Source organism: Typopeltis vanoorti, chromosome 16 (assembly GCF_054136105.1).
Source record: "Typopeltis vanoorti isolate ZY-2024b chromosome 16, IOZ_Tvanoo_1.0, whole genome shotgun sequence".
Classification (NCBI taxonomy): Eukaryota; Metazoa; Arthropoda; class Arachnida; order Uropygi; family Thelyphonidae; genus Typopeltis; species Typopeltis vanoorti.
In genome coordinates, this window is record NC_143564.1 from 10,668,379 (window position 1) to 10,692,871 (window position 24,493).

Here is a 24,493-nt window from a genome sequence, read left to right on the forward strand (position 1 = left end):
TAATCCTTTTTCCAAGTGTGAGCAAACAAAGTTTGTACCTGAAAATATCTTCAGGACTGAATATGGTGTTGTACTACCTTACTGGGGTAAGGTAGTACAACACCGGGCAACTCGTAGCAAAGGTGGACCAAGCTAACATCACTCCTATCACCTTTTGTCAACTCCTATATGTAAAGATGACCTCGCTAGTGCTTCTGCATGGTATCTCCACTACTGGGCCTGGCTCCCACTGAAGAGACTTCAATAAAGGTTGAAACTAGTCTGGGTAGTGGCCAATCCTTAATGCATAACATTATACATATCTGCAAGGAGGTGTGTTTTGCATTATGGGAGATACTGGGATAGGAGTGATGTTAGCTTGGTCCACCTTTGCTACGAGTTGCCCGGTGTTGTACTACCTTACCCCAGTAAGGTAGTACAACACCATATTCAGTCCTGAAGATATTTTCAGGCGCAAACTTTGTTTGCTCACACTTGGATAAAGGATTAAACTAACTTTATTATACACTTTCAGTTAGTTTTGTGTGTGTGTGTGTGTGTGTGTGTGTTTACGCACAGATTCTCACCATTCCTCGTATTACAATTTCTCAAGACTCCTGTTATCAAGCACATTCAAGTATAGGCGCTGTCCCTCTTATACAAATGAATTCTTCCCTCTGACTCACTCCACACATCCTATACATCAAACTGGTTGCCATCATAGTCCTTCTTCTGAAATTCATTTCTATCATATGTGAGTAGTATACTTATGATCACTTTCTTACCGTTCATCCTTGCTTCTTCCAACAATCCTTTTATATCCTCTCTCAAGAATTACTTCAGAATTACGAGATCTTTTGCTTTTCTGTTTTTCAATTGCATGTGCTATATTTTTAATTTCTGCTCCAGAAAAATTAATAGCATATATTGTTACAAGTGCTTACATTTTAAGTGTTGTTCTATTTTATTTATCTCTTATCACATTCACATTAACTTAGAAACCTAGTCAAAAATTGTGCAAGTAATTAATATTATTAATATTAATATTATTTTTGCAGGCTACGTATTCAAAGAACTCCCTGGGATTTTTTTTTTTTTTAGCTTCATTAGCTAACTGCTGCTCATACTGAACTTTTGCTACCCTTACCAAACGAGTCACCCTCCTTGTCTGTTCTTTGTACTCCTCATGGAATTGATTATTACCACTCATCTTATGTTGCCTCCATAATGCCTTTTTTCATTGTATCACATGCTTAATCTCTTCCTTCATCCATTTCACATCTACCTTATTTTACTTCCTGATTCTTGGAATACATTTAGACATTGCTTCTACTAAACAGATCCTGAATATCTCCCATGCAAACTGATAATCTTTCCACTCAACTCCTCATTCCATGCTACATCTGCAAACTGTCTCCTGTGCTTCGCATAATCACCAGCCTTGTTGTTTCACATATATCCTTTCTTCACAGAAGTCCTCACACGACTGGTAACCACCCTGATAATCACTTCATGGTCACTCTCACCAACTGGAAGAAGATTTGGCATCTCATTTATGCAGATATTCTCTGATGAGATAATCAAATCCAAGACCCCCTCAATCCTTGTGTGTTCTCTATTACATGCTATCTGAGGTAGTTATCCCTCAAAAACTCAAAAAATTAATTTCCTTCCAGTTGCTATCTTATCATCCCTATCTGTATTTCCAAAATTAAAATCACCCATAATAATCACCCTTTTACTCTTTGTTTGGCTGATTTGTTTATACATTTCATGATCACTACCCTCTATGTTGCCAGGATTATAGCAACAAACAATAAAACTGTAGTTAGTCATTATTTAATCATTGTTCCAAGATATTTGAAGGAAGTGACATATTTAAATTTCTGGTTGTCAGTAATATACTGGTTATTTTCTCTTTGTTGTTGTTTCTGTATACTTTGAAATCTCCAGTTTTATCCCAGTCGATGTGTAAGTGTAGTTTTTCAGCAGAAGCTCTGAGTTTTGTATATTTTCAGCATTTCTGTGTTATCTTTTACATTTCTATAAGATATTTTTCTAAATCTAAATTAATAGGATGAATGAAAGGACATCTTGTTGCTTCACTGATGTCTTAACAGAAAAAGATTCAGATGTAATCGAATTAGCCAGTAACATTCCTCAACTGTTATTAGTGCAAGTTTTTATTAAATTTATTATTACAAGGTATTCCACATTCATTTAATACTTTCTAAAAGCCTTCTGTATAAATGCTATCATATGCTTTTCTAAAATTTATATCTACAGATAAAATATGGACAGGCTGAATATACTTCCCATTTTTCTTTGAAATTTGACTTATTGTAAAAATCTGGTCTGCTGTGAACCTGTTTCTTCTGAATCCAGCTTGAAACTTAAATATTTTCTTTAGCATATGGTTAGATAATTTTTAATACAGTATTAGCTAAAATTTTGTAGCCTATGGACAGAAGCAATATCCCTCTATAACTTTCACACTCATTTTTGTTTCCATTACGACATGTGATCAAAACATACAGTGAATGTAGCTGCATCATTTGATCTATCAGAGGAATCACGTGATTTGATATATGCCTGTCAGTCAAGTGATGAGTTTCAGGTTGATCAGTTGGCTCACTTAGTTGTAAATAAGGTTTAGGTTTGCCCTTGCTTTGCAGCATTGTTGCGAACATGGAAAGTGGCAATTGTAAATATAACATTTTGTTTCAAACTGGATAAGAGTGCTTCACAAATTCATGAAATGTTAGTAGCAGTATATGGAGATGGCTATTATATACAAGACTGCTTACAAATGGTTTGAACAATTCATAGCAGTTCTGAATCAAATCATTTTCAAATTTCGTGCAGCTCATTCCAGCATATATAATTTGTGGATTGAGTGGTGGAGACAGAGAAAGAGAGTTGTAGAGTAGGTGCCCTCCCTTGATGAGTCCTTGGACTCCCTGGAGGTGTCACATAATAATAATAATAATAATATTTTAACAAGTTTTGAATATGAAACGAGTAAGCTTGAAATTCATTCCTCACATTTTGACACCCAATCAGAAGAAGCATTGTTCAGCAGTTTGTTTGGAATTGCATGATGTGACTTCAAATCTGAAATTTTTCCAGAATGTCATAACAGGAGATGAATCTTGGTTGTACAGTTATAATCCTGAGATCAAGATTCAGAGTTCACAATTGAAAACACTGATCTCAGCTGAAGAAGGTGTGCTAATCAAAATTATTATTATTATCATCATTATTATTCAGGACCTCCATAGAGTCATAAAGTGTTGTGGAAGGCCCATCCTAAAGAACACCGAGTCTTTTATTTCATACCATTCCTTAAGCTCATTCAATGCTTGTACTCTCACTACCCTATTAGGCAATGGATCCCATAGTCAAAAAAAAAAAACCACTCCTCATCCTCTTACTCACTACCACTCCCATTTGTAACTTCCAGGAATGGCTCTTGTTCTTGCTCCTCCTCTTGGTCAATCATTCAAAAGAACTCCCCAGTGTTAATCCTGTAACTACCCCTTAACAACCAATGACAAAGTCCTGTTAACTGAGTTTTTTGATCTGGAGAGGATTGTGTAGAGGCACTGCAGTCAACTTGGAATATTACAAAAGAGTACTGGAATGTTTGCAGAATGATATGCATCAATAAAGACTGCAGAACTTGGTTAATGGTTTCATGTTTCATCACAACAATGCTTCATGCCACACATCTCTTCTTATTTGAGTTATTATTATTATTACGTAACACCTCCAGGTGTCACGTAATAATAATGTAGGAACCCTCCCTCAATGAGTCAAAGACTCATTGAAGGAGGGTTCCTACCACTCATCCACAAGTACAGCGAACCTTATCATCTACTGCCCACTACCACCACTAGCATTTTCACAGACAATCACGAACATAATTCGGGATTCGAACCTGCAGCCTTTTGGCTGGAGAGCAGATGCGCTAACCACTCAGTCAACCAGGCTGGCTTATTGATACAAAAATATTATCGTGTGCCTGCATCTAATGTATTCACCCAATTTAATGTCCTGTGATTTCTGGCTATTTCCAAATTTGATGATGAAGGGAATGCATTTTTTAGAAATTGAAGCAGCCATGATAATGTACCTAAAAGAATTAAAGAAAGATGAAAGAACGATTTCAAAAAATAGCTGGAACATTGGAATAAAAGTGTGGAAAGCCAAGTCAACTACTTTGAAAGAAATTAATTTATATTTATATTTAGTTAATTATTAATAAACTTTTTTGAATTCTAACATTGACCATGCTTTTTGATTGCACCTCATACATGTTGATATGATGAATGATTCTTTCCATTCTGAGAGTATCTCTTTATTTTCCTATATTATTATTGTTGTTATTAGTATTGAGAACCCCTGTGTAGTTACAAGACTGATCATAGAATTGAAAGTTTATTTTTCACTTGGTTAGAGTATAATAAATTTAGTTTAATCCTTTATCCAAGTGTGAGCAAACTAAGTTTGCACCTGAAAGTATCTTCAGGACTGGGCTAAGGTGGTACTTTCAACATCTTTCTCTAAATCCAGAGTAATGTATTAAAAAAGGGTGGCACACCATTTGGCAACTCCTATAGGTAGAGATGACCTTGCTAATGCTTCTGCCTGGTATCTCCACTTGGGCCTGGCTCCCACTGAAGAGACCTCAATAAAGGTCGAAACTAGTCTGGGTAGTGGCCCTTCCCTTAATGCATAACATTAGACATATCCGCAAGGAGATGTGTTTTGCATTATGGGAGATACTGAGATAGGAGTGTTGGTTTCTTGCTCCACCTTTGCAAGGAGTTGCCTGGTGTTGTACCACCTTAGCCCAGTCCTGAAGATACTTTCAGGTGCAAACTTAGTTTGCTCACACTTGGATAAAGGATTAAACTAAATTTATTATACTGATCATAGAGCTACATCTTTGATAATAAAAATTCTATTATACTATTCCTTAAACTTACTGTCAGCACTGCATCGCCCTATCAGGTAAATACCTTCCATGGTCCAAGCAGCTTCTGTGTGAAAAAAAAAAAAAAAAAAGCTGTTCCTTGTCGTCTTTCTCACCTCTTCCCTTCATAACTTACAGGGATGGCCTCTTGTCCTCACTTCTTCTCATTCTTCTAAAATATGAAAGATCTGTGTAGTGTCAACCCTATAACTACCTTTCAGCAGTTTAAATGTCTTAATAATATTACCTCTCATATCCACCAAAGTTTGTGGTTAACATGCCTTCAGTCTGTCTTCATAACTAACGTTGTACAGGTCCTGATATCAGTTTTGTTATCTGCCTCTGTGGAGCTGAGTAATTCAGATGTGGTCTGATTGGGGATCAGACTATCTCTGCTGATCTTCTGTGGGGGCAGCAAGGGACCTTGGGATGATGGTTGGTAGAAACTTGAAGTTTAGCAGCCAGAAGATTGCAACAATACATAGGATGCTGATCAGTTTTGTTATCTTCCTCTGTGACCTAATATGGGTAGAGTAATCCAGATGTGGTCTAATCGGGTATCAGACTATCTCTGCTGATCAGCATCCTTCTACATATTGCAGCAATCTTCTGGGTTACATTCACTACCTTTGTGATATGCCCCCTAAACTTCAAGTTTCTATCAACTATCATCCCAAGGTCACTTGCTGCCTCCAGTACCTCTATAGTACAGTTCTACCAACAGAGTATGCAACCACCCATTGGTGTATTCCAAACTTGAAGACCATACATTTAGTTGAATTAAACTGCGCTCCTCATTCATTTGTCCAGTTTATTCAAATCCTCCCATCTATTACTGATAACTGTTTCCAGCTTTACATCATCTGCAAACAACTGAATATCTCCCCTGTAATCCAGCGATAGTGTCATTGATATAAAAGTTAAAAAATACAGATATCAGTGCTGAGCCCTGTGGAATCCCACTAACATTAAACATTATCCTCACCACCTTCTGCTTATTTGATACTGCTCTCTCATCCACAACTTTCTGATTTCTATCAGACAGCCAATATCCAAGCCAGTTCAATAGCCTGATATCTGTACCCATGTTCTGTAACTTAAATATCAGCTTATCACATGGCACTATCAAATGCTTTTGTCAAATCCCCAAAAACATGGCAGTATATGCCCTTCCCTCATGAACTACTGTTGTTACTTTATTATAAAAGGCAATCAGATAACTAAAATAAATGGATCCCTTAAAAAATCCTGCTGACCTTCACAGATAACAATGCTTGCATCTATGGTGGTGTCAGGAACACCGTGACTGGACACTGGAAAAAAAAGTCATGGTCCAATGAGTCATGGTACACCTTGTTCTGTACTGGCAGTAGGTAGAGTTTGGCTGGATCCCCATGAAGAAATGAATCCAGCTTGCCTTGTAAACACACCTCAAGGATCTGGAGGTGGTGTCACGGTGTGGGACATGTTCTGTTGGTACAGAATGGGTCTCCTGATATTGCTTGAAGGTTGGGTGTCCTCCAAGGAATATCTGAACATTGTTGTTGATCAAGTCCATCCTACAATGTTGACTTTTTATCCAGAAGGTGACAGTTGTTTCATGGACGACAATACTACTGTCCGTCATGCAAGAATTGTTCGTTAGGGGTTCAGCAAGCATGATAGTGACCTCCACCATCTTCCCTGGCCACCACAAAGCCCAGATCTGAACTCCATTGAGAATATATGGGACATGTTGAAAAAACAGATACAAAAGCTAAGTCATCTTCTGTCAAATCTGCATCAAAGGACTGTATGGTGAATGCTTGGTATGTTATTATTATTATTATTATTATTATTCAGGCCTCCATGGGGTCAAAATACTCATCGTGGTAGGTCCTTTCTAAGAAACACAAGTCTATCAAGACTCATCGAGGGAGGTCCCTCCCAGGAAACACAAAGTCTATCATATCACTTGTACTTGCAATCAAACACCTTGTAGAATCTATACCAAACTGCATGTGTGCTGTAATTTGGGCTAAAGGACGTCCAACTGGTTTTAAATAAATGTTTCCAGTTCAGTGGCCAGTATGTGTATTTGCAACTCATATTCCTCATGCATTTCTGAACCATGAACCCTCTCCATCCCTCTAATTATATTTCATATTTCAGCTATAGCTTCTGCAGCTGCCAAAAAACTTTGATACTTTTTTGCACAAGACATTACTTCACACCTGCTAACTCTATACAAAGTACAAATCTGCCCATCTATGGAACATTACTCCCATATTTGAGGTAGTGCACCAAAATCCTCTCTAAGATTGCTCGATTCATCCAGAAGAGGGCATACTAATTAATGATCCCTCTCTCATAGATTCAGTTTCTGCCTTGTGCTTCTTCTAAAGATACTTTCAGACTCTGCTGAATTGGCCACTATTATTCCTCCACTCTCCTCCAAAATCATTAAAACAAGAGGCACTGCTATCTAACACCTTTTTACAGTCCATCTTAAAACTGACCAAACGAACTTCACTACCTCATATTTTATTCCATTTACTTTTGTCCTTTGGAACAGTCTCCCCCACTCTGCCTTCCCCAAAGATTACAAACCTCAGTTGTTCAAGCAAAATGTGAACAGATTCCTTCTTCTGTTCCTCTTGCCCACACGAAGTTTGAGTCTGAAAGAGTAGTAATTCTTACAGGTTCTCTTAGTTTGGCAATACTATTCCATAATTTGTGTTTTATACTTTGGAGATAGTCCTTTCTAATAGTTGAAGCATTACATCCTGTATCTAATAAAATATTACACTTAGAACCTAGGATTTATCCTCTAATTCTCATCAATTGTTCATTAGATCCTTGGTGTTTCTGCATTCTATTATATCCTCTGTGGGGTATGTGTCCATACTTTGAATCCCAGCTTTTATTAGAGTAATTTCTTTTGTTAAGAAAACAGTTTCTAGCAAGGTGTCCAACTTTATTGCAACTATAGCATTTGGGAGGATCTCTATGTTGTTTAATATTTTGTAGTCCTAGTAACAACTCACTTATATTTGCCAAAATAGGTTGATTTTGCCTTTCCATTTCCAATTTAATTCTTTCATCAACCTTATCTGTTGTGGGGTTTTGGTTTTCTTTAGACTGTAGAGTGAATGTTGCCAATTGCTTCATCACTTTATTAAGACTATCCATAATAGGTTGATTCAATTTCTCAACTTCCTGGTGAATTAAGCTCTGTACATCTTCCATCAACTTCTTGTTGGTTTGATCTTCATTCACAGTCACACGACTAGCACTAATAGGACTTGCTCCAGTATCTTTTCTTTTTTCCTCTTCCTTATTATTCTTCCCTCCAACTTTAGGCTGGTCCAAGGGATAATTAATTTTATCCACAATTGACAAAAGTTGCATTGGATGAGGGACAAATGTCACCAATCATCTGCTCTTTTTCTTTGACAGCTTTCAGGCATTCTTCTAGTGTGGTGATCTTCTTTTTATAAGCTGTTTCTCTCAGTTCTGGCTTAACACCTTGACGAAATTGCTGATAAATGGCCTAATCCAAATGTGGTTTATCTCCATTGGATACATTCAGACTGTTAGAAAGAGTTATCAGGCAATTGTAGAAATCAGTAACACTCTCTTTATTTTTCTGTGTGATCCTTTGTAACTTCCATAGATTAGGTCCTACACTTCGCAGTTTACAGAATTGAGATAATAAAGTTTCCTTAAATTTTGAATATTCAAATGTTTCTCTAAGTATTGGAGATGAATATAAGAATGTCTTTGCTTTACCTATTAGTTTATTTCTGAGTAATATTAATAACTGAAAGTCAGTCCAATTTGCTTTTTCTCTGAGCTTCTCAATATAGGTAAAATATGACAATATATCATCTGATTCCTCTCCTGAAAATTGAGGAAATAGCTGTTGGGGGTTCACCATTCTGAAGAATTCATCATCTTCCATTTTTGAGCTAGATGAAACAGCCATATTACTCTATTAATAAAAACTTTTAAAAAAAAATCAGAATCCTAAAATAACTTCTATGTTTGCCTGATTCTAGTTTACAACCTTTTGATTCCTTTGATACCACTTTGATTCCTTTAAATTACTTTTAAAGTTTCTGGGATCACTTTTTCTAATACTATCTTAAAATTAATACTCGATATCTTAACTAATATTAGTGGAATCAAATCCTGTCGACGGCTGCGCCATTTTGTTGAATCCTACTTCTTCTTAATCTATTCTTTGGATCCGACATAATTACTATTACGATGTTCTTAACTAATTGATAAGTTGTAAGTTGATTTCTAATTCAAATATAAAGAAAATTTATATTTAAAGACTGCGCCACTTTATATCTGAATTAGTTCAAGAATTGAAGATAAACCAACTCTCAACTACCCTTCCTTTATGTGTTGTTATTATATATATACTGACCGAGTATATTTAACTTAATTATCTCTCCCGCCTTGGTTCGAATATCTTATGAATGGTGAGTAAAAGAGATTCAGGCAAAACACAACTTTAGATTAACAAAAACAAACATTTAATTTTAGAATCATAAATTTTACACTTAAATTCAAATCAGTAATTAAGATATCACAATCATTTTAACTCCTCAGATAAATTCAATCATACAACTCATACAATGGTAATTCTGTTATCTCTTTAATACAGTCCTCTCACAGTTCCTTAAGTTCCAAATACGACAAAGATTGCAGTAATACCTCTTCACAAACAAACAATTTTAAATTTACACTTTAGCTAACTTCCTCAATAGTTATTGTTAGTATAAGGAAATTCTAGGATGAAACTCTCACACTTCTCTGTATAGGAATATTAACGGTTGGAATAATCTTACCGATAATCTTTTTTTCTTCATCAACTTATATACAAACACTTTTTATAACTGTAAACACTTAAACAGTATAGGCACTCATTAAAATAATTCTTCTAAGCAATAACTGAATTAATCATCGGTCACAATACACATAAACAAACGTTGCATAATGTACTACTGATTACTCATGAAACAAGGCAACACACAATAATTCCTTAACTTGAGGTTTTATATGCACATTTGTTCACTCTTCCGGCATTCAATTAATTCTCTAGACACTACAATTCTAAACACAGTTATCGGTAAACTTCAACCTTACAGCCTCTACTATACTCTAGTAACTCCGTACTTTATTTCAAGATTCTGTGTGTCCTTGACAGGTCGGCCCTGAAATTAAATCTCAACTCAAGTATTGCTAGTCTATATAGTAGTCACTCAGCTGTCTTCCATAGCTATAATTGTTATTCTACAACTTATTAGCTAACTGCTTCTCGACTAGTAGACTTTATTAGCTGCTTGAGTGACTTGCCGACTCTTTAATATCGCACTGTGATTCTCAAATGCTCCAATTCCAACCTAATGCCAATCCTCTCCTTTCTCTCTCTCTTAATAATCTAATCTCCCCTCTATAATTTTTGCGTTCTTCCTTTTTATATCTCTTCTTCCCGCCTAAATTATTCTTGTGATTTCTTTCTAAAACTCTTTTCAATAAACCTTCTCCCCACGTGCTGTTCCAAAAACGTGCTCGCTCACTTACATACGTCCCCATGACAACAAAACAAAACATAATAAAATTGAGGTATTGCATAACGCTAAACTTCTACAAATAGGAATAAATAAAGAATATTTATATTTCAATTAATGTGCAGTTAAATTATCAAATACAAGTTCTTATAATATTAACATAGTAATAATTAAAATAGCTTAATAATATTTAATACAGTCCTATCACTATTAATACATATATCTTTGATTAAATAATTAGATATTAGACAAAATTAAAGTAGTTATATGAATATTAAATTGTAAAATAAGTTGTTTACATTTACAAGTCTAGCCTTTGTGATGGAAGATCATGTTGGATTCTGAAGCAAATATAAATTACTTTAATCTCTACATAATCAGAATCCAACACCACCAAGTAATCCCATAATGCAGATATTAACTGCACTATCAGCAATTTTAATATTTACTTTAAAAAAAAAACCAGTGCTAGTGGGGACAAAACCACCACTAGCACCAGTTAAATAAAATCAAAGTGAAACACAAATAAAAGAAAACCAAAGTACTTATCTTGCTGAAATCCAAGCTGTCATCAGTGGGAGCCAGACCCAGAAGTGATACCAAGGTTGAAGTAATGAGGAAATCATATTTTCATATACAAGTAGTCAAAAGGTGTCACACCTTATTACTGGAATACTCTGGATTAGAGACAGATGTTGAAAGTTTTTTCACATAGTTATACTATAAATTAAGGATGCCAAGGAATTATATTCTCTCAAGACATACCGTATTTTTCAGACGATAACACGCACCCCAAATTTATGAGACGATTTTTAGAAAAAAATATTTTATATAAAGATATTTACAAATTCTTACTTAATTTTTATTTATTGTTACAATCATTTGTATTAGCAATATTCAGTTTATCTTCACTCTCAGTACTATCATGCATCTCGTTAATGTCACCGTTCGTGTTACTTTCGTCTGAACTATTGTTGTCACTCCCTTCAAAAACTGTGTCATCTTCGGTACCATCCATCCATTACTTATCCCGCATTTCTTAAATGACTTTATAATCGTCTCTTCTTTCACAGCTTCCCATGAATTTTTCACCCAGGTACATACTTCTGAAATTGTTGGTCGTTTCATACGTCCTGTTGCTGTAACATCGTGATTTGGCTTTGCCATCCATTTGTTCCACTCTTCCCGCATAAAATTTTTGAATGGTTTATTAATAGATTCATCCAAGGGTTGTAATTGACTTGTAAGGCCTCCAGGAATGACAGCTAATTCTGTATTCATTTCTTTTAGAAGCTTCTTTGTTGATTCTGTTTTATGCGCTCTACATTGATCCCACACTAACATTGCAGGCTTTTTAAACAATGCACCTGGAAGTTTTGCCCATATATTTTGTAACCATAATTTCTTTCCTATTTCGTCCATCCAGCCTTTATTTTGAATGTGGATAATAATGCCACCAGGAATTTCGTCTCTCGGTTATTTTTCTCTTGAAGATTAACATGGGGGAGGGGGATAGTTTTGTTCCGTCCATGCAACAAGATAAAACTACAGTGTAGCGAGTTTTTTCGTGACCTGTTGTTTTGATCACTATTGATTTGGTGCCTTTTGAATCTATTGTCCGATTTGAAGAAACATCAAAAATTAGAGGCACTTCATCCATGTTCACAATTTGATTAAGCTTGAAGTTAAATTTCCTTCTTGCTGATATGACAAATCTATGGAATTCTATAATTTTAGCTTCATAATCAGCCAGCATTTTTTGGGCTAGAGTGGTTTTTGTATGCATACATAACCTGCCTTTTCATAAATTTAAAGCATCAAGACAGTGATCCGGTAAAATCTAAAATTCATTAGCAGTTGCCCATCATTTTGCTTCAAAAATTATCATTTTCATAGAAACAGATATTCCCATGTTTCAATGATTTGTTACCCAATTTTTCATTTGTACTTCTAATTCTGGCTATTTTACTAGGTGTGAACAGAATGTTTTCTTGTGTTTACATAGCAATTTTAATTGTTCCTCTTGTTTTCTCCACTCACAAACCATTTTTTCTGTTGGTGGTGGACCAGAATGTCTTTCTGCTGCTCTGTTTCCATATTGTTTTGCATAATTTATCACATTTAATTTATAACTCATGTTATATAAAAGTCTTTTTTGTTTTATACTCATTTTTTCTAATTTTAAGATAAAAATTTTAATGACTTATAAAAAAGAATTCAAATGAACCATACAAAAGCACATATGTTTACACACTAATGAGCCTTGACGCTCTAAATCGGTGATTCGCCCACATGCAGCGAGATAACTTAGGTACCTACCTTCAGTGGCGTACTTACTAATTTTATTAACATATTGCGCCAGTAATTGAACTTTGCTAACAACTTCAGTACATTTTCATTCAATTTTTCTATTTAAAAAGTTGCATTTTATGGTCCAAAAAATACGGTAATCAGAAATATTTATGATCAGCAATAAGAAAGAAAATCTTTTAGATTTTATTTTACTGCATTTTGAAAACAAGCAATATTTAAATAAAATGTTAGATTCTTATTAATAGCTATATAAATCTAATATTAGGAAATTAATAGATATTTTCTCTATTTATATATTTGTCATAGGTTTATTCTGTCTGCAGAAATGCTTAAGCCTAGTATTTTTGTTAACATCCGTGAAACTGGAATTTGTGCTGATGGTCTAAGTATATACTCTCCACAAATAGGTTTGTGAATAAACCAATATGCTTTATTGTCAGCTTTTCTTATTTATTTATATTATGCTCAAGATAGCTGGATCATGATTCAAATTATAAAATAGATTTATTTCTTGAAAGAAAATATTCAGCTTATTATTAATGAACATTTTCATTTTATTTGAAGATTTATTTTATTTATTTATTCATTTGTTAAATTTATTTTATTAAGTTTATTTATAGAATACAGGAATTTATTAGTCATTCATCATCATCATCAACAACCATGGTCCAGTGCCTGTAGGTGTCTGCTACCATCTTGATATGATTCTTCCATTGCATTCTGTTTTGTACAAGTGATTCAATTTGTGTATAGAGTTTCTGCACCATTTGACGATGTCATCACCCCATTCTCTTTCTCTGGTCTTCCTCTTTTGTTCTTTCCTTCAGTCATTCCAAACAGCAACGTTTTTAATTTTCTCTCATCATTCATTCTACATATATGGCCAAATAGACGTAGTTTCCTTTTGATTATTTTCTGGATCATATTTTCTTTTGGTTGTATTCGTCTGTAGATTTCCTCATTGTTCACTTTCTGTATCCAGCTTATTCGCAAGATCTTTCTATAGCACTTCCTCTCAAATGCCAATATCCTCCTTTCAGATTCTCTCAGGAGTACCCAGGCCTCGCATCCATAGAGCATGCTGCTGAAGATACAGGTTTCTACAATGCGCAGTTTAGTTTGCATCTTTATAGCTTGGCTCTTCCATATTTTGTCCATGGCTTTTAAAATAGTTGTTGCTCTGGCTATTCTAATTTTTATCTCTTTTTTGAGGTCCAAGTCATGCGTCATGTGGCATCCAAGATATATGAAGTGTTCCACATTTTCCAGTTGAAATCTGTCTATCGTAACTCTGTTCAGTAACTTCTGTTGTCCGAATATCATCATTTTTAGTTTTTTCAAAGTTGACATTTAGTCCATATCTTTTTCCTTCTGTGTATAGTGTTTGCAATGTCTGTTCCAGCCTTGCTGTTTCTTCTTCAATCAGGACGATGTCATCTGCAAAGCAGAGGTAGTTTATTCTCATGCAATTTATTGAAATGCCTCCACCTTCTTCTTTAATCTTATCTAGTGTTCTTCCCAGATGTGTGATGAAGATAATTGGTGATATTGGGTCCCCTTGTCTTGTGCCTTGACTAGTGGCAAACCAATCTCCAGTCTCACCTGCTATTCTGATTTTTGCTTGTGCTTGGCTGTTTATATCTTTCAGCAGGCAGATCAATTTATTGTCCACACCATAGGATTCCAAGACAGCTCATGTTATATTTTGGTCAATATTATCAAATGGTTTTTGGAAGTCCAAGAAACAGCAATATATCTTTTTGTTCTTTCTTCGAGCTTTCTCTGCTATTAGTCTTAGTGCGAGTATTTGTTGCACTGTACTTCGATTTTGTCGAAATCCAGCTTGCTCATTCAGAAGATGTGCCTCCATATGCCCCTTCAGGCATTCTGTTAGTATTTCATCAGATACTCATTAATGCAATAGTTCTGTAATTGGTGCATTCTAAAGCACTGTCTTTCTTATGAAGAACAACCAAGACCGATTTTTTCCACTCTTCATATTAGTCATTACATAAATAAATTACATAGACTAGTATCCCACCTAAATTAGAACTGGAATTAAGGAATTAAATCAGAGTCTTCTTCTTCTTTTAGGCACATCAAAACAAATATAAATACTAAGATTGCAAAGTTGATTGAATGCTGAAAAACTATTGCAATGCAAATAGGTAAATTCATGCTACAGAGTAAACATAAAAATGTGTGGCATGCATGAACTTTCTGCAGTTTGTGATAAAAGGTGATTGTTGATGAAATTGAAATCTCATTGTTAAAAGATTTAATAACAGATTTCCATCTCACTTAGTGTCAGTCATTGGTTTTTATTCAGTGATCTGTCCAAATGGATGACTGTAACAGATTCCTTCAGAAGTCTGGAATAAAAGTTCTTTTCTATATAAGGCATGGTTTAAAGGTTCCATTCAACAGTATGGTTGATATTAAAAACTATGGTTGGCCAAACCAAATCTGTGTTTTATTTTGTGGTCAACATCTGCAACATGTTCTAAAGTTACAAGAACATTAGATGAGAGAAAGGCATATACTGCAATTTTCTTAGACTTGGCGAAGGCATTTGACAGGGTGCCACATGATAAGCTGATATTTAAGTTGCAGCACATGGGTCTGGATGTCAGATTGGTCAACTGGATTCAGGATTGGCTGTCTGATAGGTATCAGAGAGTTGTGTATGGTGGAGCAGTTTCCAGGAGGCAGAGGGTTACAAGTGGGGTCCCACAGGGCTCAGTACTAGGACCTATATTGTTTAACCTTTATATCAATGACATAGCCAGTGGATTGCAGGGGGATATTCAGTTGTTTGCGGATGATGCGAAGCTGGGAAGGATTATTAGTAATAGTGCAGATGTGGTAGCCCTGCAAGGGGATTTAAATCAGCTAGATAGATGGGCAAATGAATGGGGGTGTCAGTTTAATGCAGCAAAATGTAAGGTCTTGAGGTTTGGGAAACATCGATGGGATGCTGCATACTCTATGGGAGGAGTTATACTGGAGGAAGTAGGGGAGACAAGAGATCTGGGGTTGATGATTGATAGAAACCTGAAGTTTAGGGGACATATTGCAAAGGTGGTGAAGGTAACACAGAGGATTGCTGCTATTATGAGAAGGACACTGACCTGTAGAGATAAGAGGGTTATCATTCCGTTGTATAAGTCTCTGATCAGACCACACTTGGACTATTGTTCTCAGATTTGGTCCCCAGGATTTGAAGGGGATAAATTAACTGTGGAAAGGATACAAAGACGGATGACAAAGATGGTTTCAGGACTGTACAAGGATAGTTATGAGGATCGGCTGAGAGAATGTGGACTGCAGAGTTTGGTGGATAGAAGAAGGAGAGGTGATATGATTGAGACTTTTAAACTGTTTAGAGGTGGTTACAGGGTTGACACTGGGGAGTTCTTTCGCTTGGTTGATCAGCGGGAAGGAGTGATGACAAGAAGCCATCCCTGGAAGTTACGAAAGGAAACTGTGAGCAAGAGGGTAAGGAGTGGTTTCTTTGTGTGGAGGGTGGTTGAGCCGTGGAATGCATTGCCTGATGGAGTGGTGGGAGCGAGAACGGTCAGTGAGTTTAAAGAGTGGTATGATAAACTTTGTGTTTCTCAGGGGGGGACCTCCCCTCGATGAGTCTTGACAGACTTTATGTCTTAGGAAGGACCTCCCTCGATGAGTCTTTTGACTCCTTGGAGACCTGAATAATAATAATAATAATAATAATAATGTTCTTTCTTTCTAACCTCAAATCCATTGGCTGCCTATCTCATGCAGGCCAAACCATGAGTGTGGAGTTCTATATACTCCTGGGTATTTGTAGAAAGGTGTCTTATCTTTAGGGACCTCAGGAAGCTGTGAACAGTTTAAATTGGTTTAAAAGTTACTCTGATGTTGTGATATTTGAAAAGAGATGCTGTTTTAATTGGTAAACTTCTAGTATTTGGATATTCTCGTAATTGGGAGTGGAAAGGTTTGAAAATAAAATTTTATCATTTTCTTGGAATAGCTATTGAGAACAAACAAATTAGAGTTTGGAGTTCTCTCTTGAGTCAATCATCATTTTATATAATAGAAATTGCTCTATTCTTTTGTGAATTATACCTAATTTTTGAGAAGGTTGGTGAATGGATCAGGCATGAAGATAATATCCTGTATGTGAAGGTTTACCATATACATTAAGAGTAACACCGCTTTCAAGCATTCTGACAAGAACATCAAGGAAAGGGAGTTTACCATCTTTTACAACCTCTTAAGTAAATTTGATAGTAATTTGGGAAATAAACAATGGATATCAGGAGGTTGTTGAGAAGGATAAAAAATAATAGTGTGATAGGAAAGATAGTCAGTGTGTTATCCAGGTATGATAATGATGAAATGAGGTGGAGAACAAAGATAGTGAATGATATAGCAGAAATGTGTGAGGAGAAAGGAGTGCAGTTTCTTAATGTGTGGAATGTTTGAAGAATGAATTGAACTATATAACAGTGATCAACTGCATTTGAATGGTTTTGGTGTGAGTCGTTTGGAGAGATTGCTGCTGGAAGGTAGAGAAATAAGTGCAGAAAATGAATCTGATAAAGTAAGAAGTGATGTGAAAGAGCAGGAGAATAAGAAAGGAGAGATTGAAGTGGTGGTTATGACCGAAGAAGTGGGTAGCATGAGTATAGAAAGTGAGAGAACAAACATGCAAGACAAAGAGGGAAACGATGATGCTTGGTGGACAGGGGAACACAGCATGAGAAAGGTTGATCCTCCAAGAAGATGTGAATGCATTGGTTGACAAAAAAGGGAAGGGGATGAAGAAGGTTCTAAGATGAATAAGGAGAAAAAGAATTGGTTCAAGTTAAGTATGGAGAAGTCAGTGGTATTAGTGAAACTTGTTATAGATCCAGGACTGAGCTATTATGTTTGTATACAAATTCTAGAAGTGTAAGAAACAAGGCAAATGAAATGGTTACATTACTCGAGTCTGTTCACCCAAGAATTATTGGAATAAGTGAGACATGGTTGGATGAGGATGACATCCTGACAGGAATAGCGATAGAAGGAATGATGTGTTTCATAAAGATAGAAAGGGTAAAAAGGGAGGGGGGGGGGGTAGTGCAATTTATGATAGAGAAAGAGTTATGACCGTACAGGGTGGAGATGCAAGAGGGAAATACTGGTAATGGTTTTGAGGCAGAATGGTGTGAGATAGAGGTGAATAGAATGAAATACTTAGTCATATGTTGTTATAGACCTGGTAATGTGGATGTAGTGACCATGAAATGTATAATCAAATTAGCCCAACAAATAAGAAAAGGGTGATCATTATGGGTGATTTTAATTATGGCAGTATAGACTAGAATAAGATACCAAATGGAAGTAAAGAAAATGAGTTTCTTGAATTTTTGAGAGACAATTACCTCAGGCAGTATGTAACAGAGGGCACATGAGGATTGAAAGTCTTGGATTTGATCATCTCATCAGTGAATGTCATTATAAATGAAATGTCAAATCTTCCTCCAGTTGGTGATTACCTGGGTGGTTGCCAGCCATGTGAGGATCGCTGTGAAGAAAGGATATATGTGGAACTACAAGGCTGGTGATTATGACAACTTGTAGGTGTAGCAAAGAATGAGGAGTTGGATGGAAAGGAGATCAATGGTGCTTGGGTGATATTAATGTATTCCAAGAGTCAGACGGTTAAATAAGGTAGGTGTGAGATGCATGAATGAAGAGATTTAGCATGCAATATAGGGAAAAAAGGCATTATGGAGACAACATAAGAGGAGTGGTAATAATCAATTTCATGAGGATTACAAAGAACAGGCAGTGAAGGTAACTTGATTGGTAAGGTAGCAAAAGTGAAGTATGAACAGCAGTTAGCTAATCAAGCCAAAAAGAATCCTAGGGAGTTCTTTTGATATGTAGTCAGCAAAAAAAGAATGATTATGGTAGGATGACACTGACGGAAAAAATGATATAAGATCATTTTTTCTGCTGCAGAGGATCTTCTTCTTCTTCTTCTGCAGCTTCTCCCACTTAAGTGGGGTCACTGTTTGTTATGAGTCTCCTCCACACCTTCCTGTCTTGGGCTGTCACCACATCCAAGTTCTTCATCTTCAAGTCCTCTTCTACCAGCTCCCTCCATCTCTTCTTTGGCCGCCCACGCTTCCGCCTTCCTTGCACATCCATCTGCATGACCCTTCTTCCCACATATTCGTCCTCCCTCCTCATCACATGACCAAACCATCTCAACCTTGCCTCCTGTATTTTCGCTCCTAAGTTCGTAACTTTCACTGTTCCCCTGACATAGTCATTTCTCAGATGATCCTTTCTGGTCACACCGCACATCCACCTAAGCATTCTCATCTCTGCTACTTCCATCCTGCTAATGTTATTTTTCCTCAGGGCCACAGTTTCTATAGCATATGTCATAGCTGGCCTCACTACTGTCCTATAAATTTTGCCTTTCAGATTGATCGGCACCCTCTTATCGCATAACACTCCAGCCATCTCCCTCCAGTTCCTCCAACCTGCTTGTATCCCGCATCCCACTTCCTTCTCACCTCCTCCATCTTCTTCCACTGTCGAACCTAAGTAACTAAAGTCTCTCACCTTCCTGATGACATTTCCTTCCAGCTCCAGGTCTGTCTCCTGGCCACTGCCCGCTGCGCAACACATATACTCTGTCTTACTTCTGCTCAGTCTCATACCTCTCTCTTCCAGTACTTTTCTCCATCTTTCCAGTTTAGTTTCCGCTTCTTCTCTTGAATCTACACACAGCAAGATGTCATCTGCATACAACATTGTCCAAGGTGCATCTTCTCTCACCTCCTCTGTTACCACCTCCATCACAATATTAAACAGAAACGGACTTATTGCTGACCCTTGATGCAAGCCAACTGTTACTTGAAAACTTTCTGTCTGTCCCAAACAGGTCCGAACTCTTGTCTTCACATTTCTGTACATTTCCTGCACCAACCTGACATATTTCTCCGGCACCTTCTTCTCCCTCAGACACCTCCAGACTTCTTGCCTTGGCACTCTATCGTATGCTTTCTCCAGATCAATAAATACCAGATGTAGCTCCCTTTGTTTCTCTTGATATTTTTCCATCATCTGTCGTAACCCAAAGATAGCATCTGTTGTTGATCTACCAGGCATGAAGCCAAATTGTTCCTTTGCAATCTCCACCTCCTCCCTCAATCTACCATCAAGAACCCTTTCTAGGATCTTCATTGTGTGGGACATCAACTTTATTCCTCTGTAATTTTTACAGTCTTGTGCATCCCCTTTACCCTTGTAGATGGGAATAAGAGTACTCTCCCTCCATTCCTCGGGTATATTTTCCTGTTGGCAAACTTTCATGAACAGGCCCCACAGCAGGTCAATTCCCTCTTCCCCCAGTGCCTTCCATGCCTCCACTGGAATTCTGTCGGGGCCCACCGCTTTTCCATTTCTCATCCTCTTCATGGCCTCCGTCACTTCCATTCTACTGATGTTCTGCACCATCTCCTCTGTGAGTCCTTGCATTTTCCTCATTCAGAAGTCCCTCAAAGTATATTTTCCATCTGTTTCTTATGTCCACATCCCTCCATAATACTCTTCCTTCAGCATCTTTGATCTGCCTCACATGTAAGATGTCCTTAGCTGCTTTATTTCTACATTTCGCTAGTTGGTAAATTTTTCTCTGTCCTTCCTTTGTTTCTAATTGATCATACAGATCTTGATATGCCATGGCCTTCGCCTGTGCCACAACTCTCTTGGCTTCTTGCTTTCTCTCTTTGTACACCTCTCTGTCCTCTTCCACTCTTGACTCATCCCACTTCTGCTTTGGAGAAGATATAGTTGAGATATTTAATGAGCAGTTCATAAAGGTCTTTTGTCCTTGTGAATGTGACATCATGGAGAATTTGAGAGAAGTTGATGATGAGGAGGAGAGACTGTGTTAGCAAGCAAGAGGTATATGGGGAATTGAGCAAACCTGATGTTAATAAAGCTGTGGGACTTGATAATATATCACCACTTGATTGAATGTGCCAGGGAGTTGACATATGCCTTGACATATTTGTTTAATGTAAGTATTGCACTATGCACAGATTTGGTCACTTAGTTTTCAAAAGGACAAAGAGATGTTGGAAAGGGACCAGAATAGACTGACTAAGATAGTTTCTGATATCTGGAATGTTGAATATGAGGAAAGGTTGAGAAAATGCAATATCCAACTAGACTTTATAAAGTCTAGTGGATAAGAGGAGGGATGATATGATAGAGACATACAGGTTGGTAAGGGGTTGTTATAGGTTCAGTGTTGAAGAGGTTTTTCATAAAATGGTGGGAGATCGGAGGAGAACAGCAGGTCATTTCTGAAAGCTGTATAAGAAGGATGTGAACACAGGAGTTGGAAGCAGGTTTCTGGCATGCAGAGTTGTGATGATTGGAATGTCTTGCCTGAGTGGGGTGTCTGCAGAGAATTTGAATGTGCTTAAGGTGTGGTATGATGAGCTGTGTGTATCAAAAAGAGACCTCCCAGATGAGTGTTTGACTCCATGGGAGTCTTAGGATAATAATAATAATAACAAACTAGATAAACAAAGAGTAAAAACAAGTGAAATGGATTCATGAAAATAACTGTAAAATACACATTATTAGATCAAAAAAGGAATATAGATATTTTAAAAGAACTAAAAATAAAATCTAAACAAACATATGCAAAATTGGATAGAATGTGTAAACCAAGTGGCCAACATCTGATATCCTAAACAATTAATAAACTAATTATTATTATTATTATTACATTGATGCCTCCAAAGAGTCTAAACACTCATCGAGGGAGGGCACAATTAGGAAGAGAAGACTAGGTAGACCTGAAAAGAGACTGTTAGATTAAAAATGAGGATGAAGTTGTAAGGGGTTCTTACCAGGTTAATGCGGAAGATATTTTATTTTTCATAGAATGGAGTCGGACAGAGATAGACCAAGAGGCAATTCCTGAAATTGAATAAAGAGGTTTATGGTTAAGGGAATGATGATGATGAGCAGATTCTTTGAAGAAGAGTAGTTGGTGAATGGAATTGCATTGCTTAAGTGTTTGGTGAATGCAGTAATGCTGAATGAGTGCAGGGCATGGTTTGATGAACTTTCTGTAACAGTAAAGACCTGCCCCAATAATTATCTCGACTGTGCTGAGGTCTGGTGCTAATAATAACATTAATAGGACTTTTGTGGAAGTTAGACAGAGGATGTGCATGGTATAACAAAAATAATTCTAGGCATAAAATTCTGCAGAAGGATAACATGGAAAATTTGAAGACATTATTACTACTATCATTCAGGACCTCCATAGAGTCATAAGACTCATCATAGAAGGCTCATCTTAAGCAACAAAAAGTCTACTCTTCCATTCCTTAAACTCATTCACTGTTTGTGATCTCACTAGCCTATCAGGTAATGCATTTCATGGTCCAACCATCCTCCATGGAAAAAAAAAACAAAAAAAAACGCTTCTCCTCACCCTCTTATCCACCACTTTCATTACAGCAATATCCCCTTGTCCTTGCTTCTTTTCCTTCTTCAAAAATACTAAAGATCTCTGCATTGTCAACCATCTAACTACCACTCAAACAGTTTAAACACATCAATATGTTTAAACTGTCACCTTCTTCCATTCACCAAATTCTTCAGTTCACATACTCTCAGTCTGCCGTAATAACTAACACTATATAGTCCTAATATCATTTTTGTTATCTACCTTTGCGCCTTCTGAAAGGTTAATTTATCTTCAAATCCCAGTACCAAATCTGAGTACAGTAATCCAGATGTGGTCTGATCAGCAATTCATACAACGGAATCATCACTCTTCCATGACTGCTGATCAGCATTTTTCTAAGCATTGCAGCAATACTCTGGGTTATGTTCACCACCCTTGCGATATATCCTCTAAACTTCAAGTTTCTATCAGTCATCATCCCAACGTCCCTTGCCATCTCAACTTTCTCTAGAACAATTCCACCACCAACAGAGTATGCAGCCTCCCATTGATAAATCCCAAACTTGAAGACCTTACATTTAGATCAATTAATTGGACTCCCCCATTCTTTTGTCCATCTGTCCAGCTTATTCAAATCCTCCTAAAGGACTTCCACATCAGCACTATTAATAACCTTTTCTAGATCTACATCATCTGCAGTTAACTGAAACCCCCCCCCCCCAATAATCAATTGACAATGTCATTGATATAAAGGTTTAAAAATATAGGTCCCAGTACTGAGCTCTGTGTAATTCCACCTGTTTCTGCTTCCTTGATAGAACTCTCTTGCACACAACTCTCTGATATCTATCAGACAGCTAATATACAAGCCAGTTCAATAACTTGATAAATACATAGGTGGTCTGAAAAGTTCTCGGCCTAACAATAAAAAAACAATTTATAATTTCAAAATTATTTTTATTTTTCAACATAATCTCCCTTCAGACTAATATGTTTATTCCAGCGATGCTCCAGCACCATTATCCCATCCCTGCAGTGGTTCTCAGTAAGATCTGCAAAATACCCCTCTAAGCTGTAAGCACCTCTTGATTCGAAGAAAAATGCTGACCAGCGAGGAACATTTTTAGTTTTGGGAAGAGATAGAAGTCAGAGGGAGCCAAATCTAGGGAATGAGATAGATGTTCCAACCAGTGGCACACTCAGGATTTAATCTTGGAGGGGGCCGAGCACTCGAGATTTAATCTTAGGGAGGGGAGTTGAGTAGATGATTTGAGAATACACACTATGCATTGCACACGAGGTATGATTGAGCATCTGCAGTGATCGCCAATACATGATACCCATAATCTCCTCTGGCTCGGCCTGGTCAAACGAAGTAGCACCCGAGCACTACTTCATTTGCCTTGCGTTCACAGCGGCCAGGATTCTCGAGAGCTATAGGGTCATCTTATGTGACCTCTAATTCATAAGTAGCATACAAATAGAAGACACGACATAACATAAATTTAAAAAAATAATAATAATTTTAATTAGGAAAAGATTTTTTGAATTTTTTCTAGTGTTTTTTCCTTTTTCTTTTGGGGGGGGGGGGGGGGGGGCAGTGCCCCTTGGCCACCTCCCTGGGTGCACCAATGGTTCCAACAATTCATAGTGCAGATCCCATAATTTTCCCATTGCCAAAACACCTTTATGGTATGTGTATTGTCCTGATGAAAAATGTTAAAGATACCAAGCTATTTTAAACCTGGTTTTACTCCATTTCCCAAGTAAGCAAACAGTCAAGTTTGCGCCTGCAAGTATTGCAAGTCAAGGTGATCCCACACGTAGTGCAAGACCAAGGCAGCTTATGGTAAAAGGAGGATAAGCTCTGATCACTATTCTTAATATTTACCCTTAATGCAAAGCACATCTCCTAGAGGAGATGTATGATGCTATGTATTAAAGGCAAGGGGCCACTACCCAGACCGGTTTCGACCTTTATTGAGGCCTCATCAGTGAGAGCCAGGCTAGAAATACCAAGATTTTAGTAATACACAGCTTATAAGTATTTTACCAGAATAAGTTACCATAAGGTGTTTTAACCTTATTAAATAAAAATCTCAGGAGGAGAGATAGATGTAGAAAGTATTTTACCTTGGGTATAATAAATGTTAAAGATACCAAGCTATTTTAAAG

The 24,493-nt window shown here is 36.9% G+C and overlaps 1 protein-coding gene across 4 annotated transcripts in view; it reads left to right on the top strand.

The window, feature by feature from the left end:
• LOC150097844 (nonsense-mediated mRNA decay factor SMG9-like) overlaps window positions 1–24,493 on the top strand; it is a 286,780-nt gene that overhangs the window by 164,139 nt on the left and 98,148 nt on the right. For all 4 annotated transcript variants that reach the window (XM_090406489.1, XM_090406490.1, XM_090406491.1 and 1 more), the window contains one exon: window positions 13,141–13,241. In XM_090406489.1, the coding sequence (XP_090262615.1) occupies window positions 13,141–13,241 (101 nt within the window). The remainder of the gene's footprint in view (window positions 1–13,140; window positions 13,242–24,493) is intronic.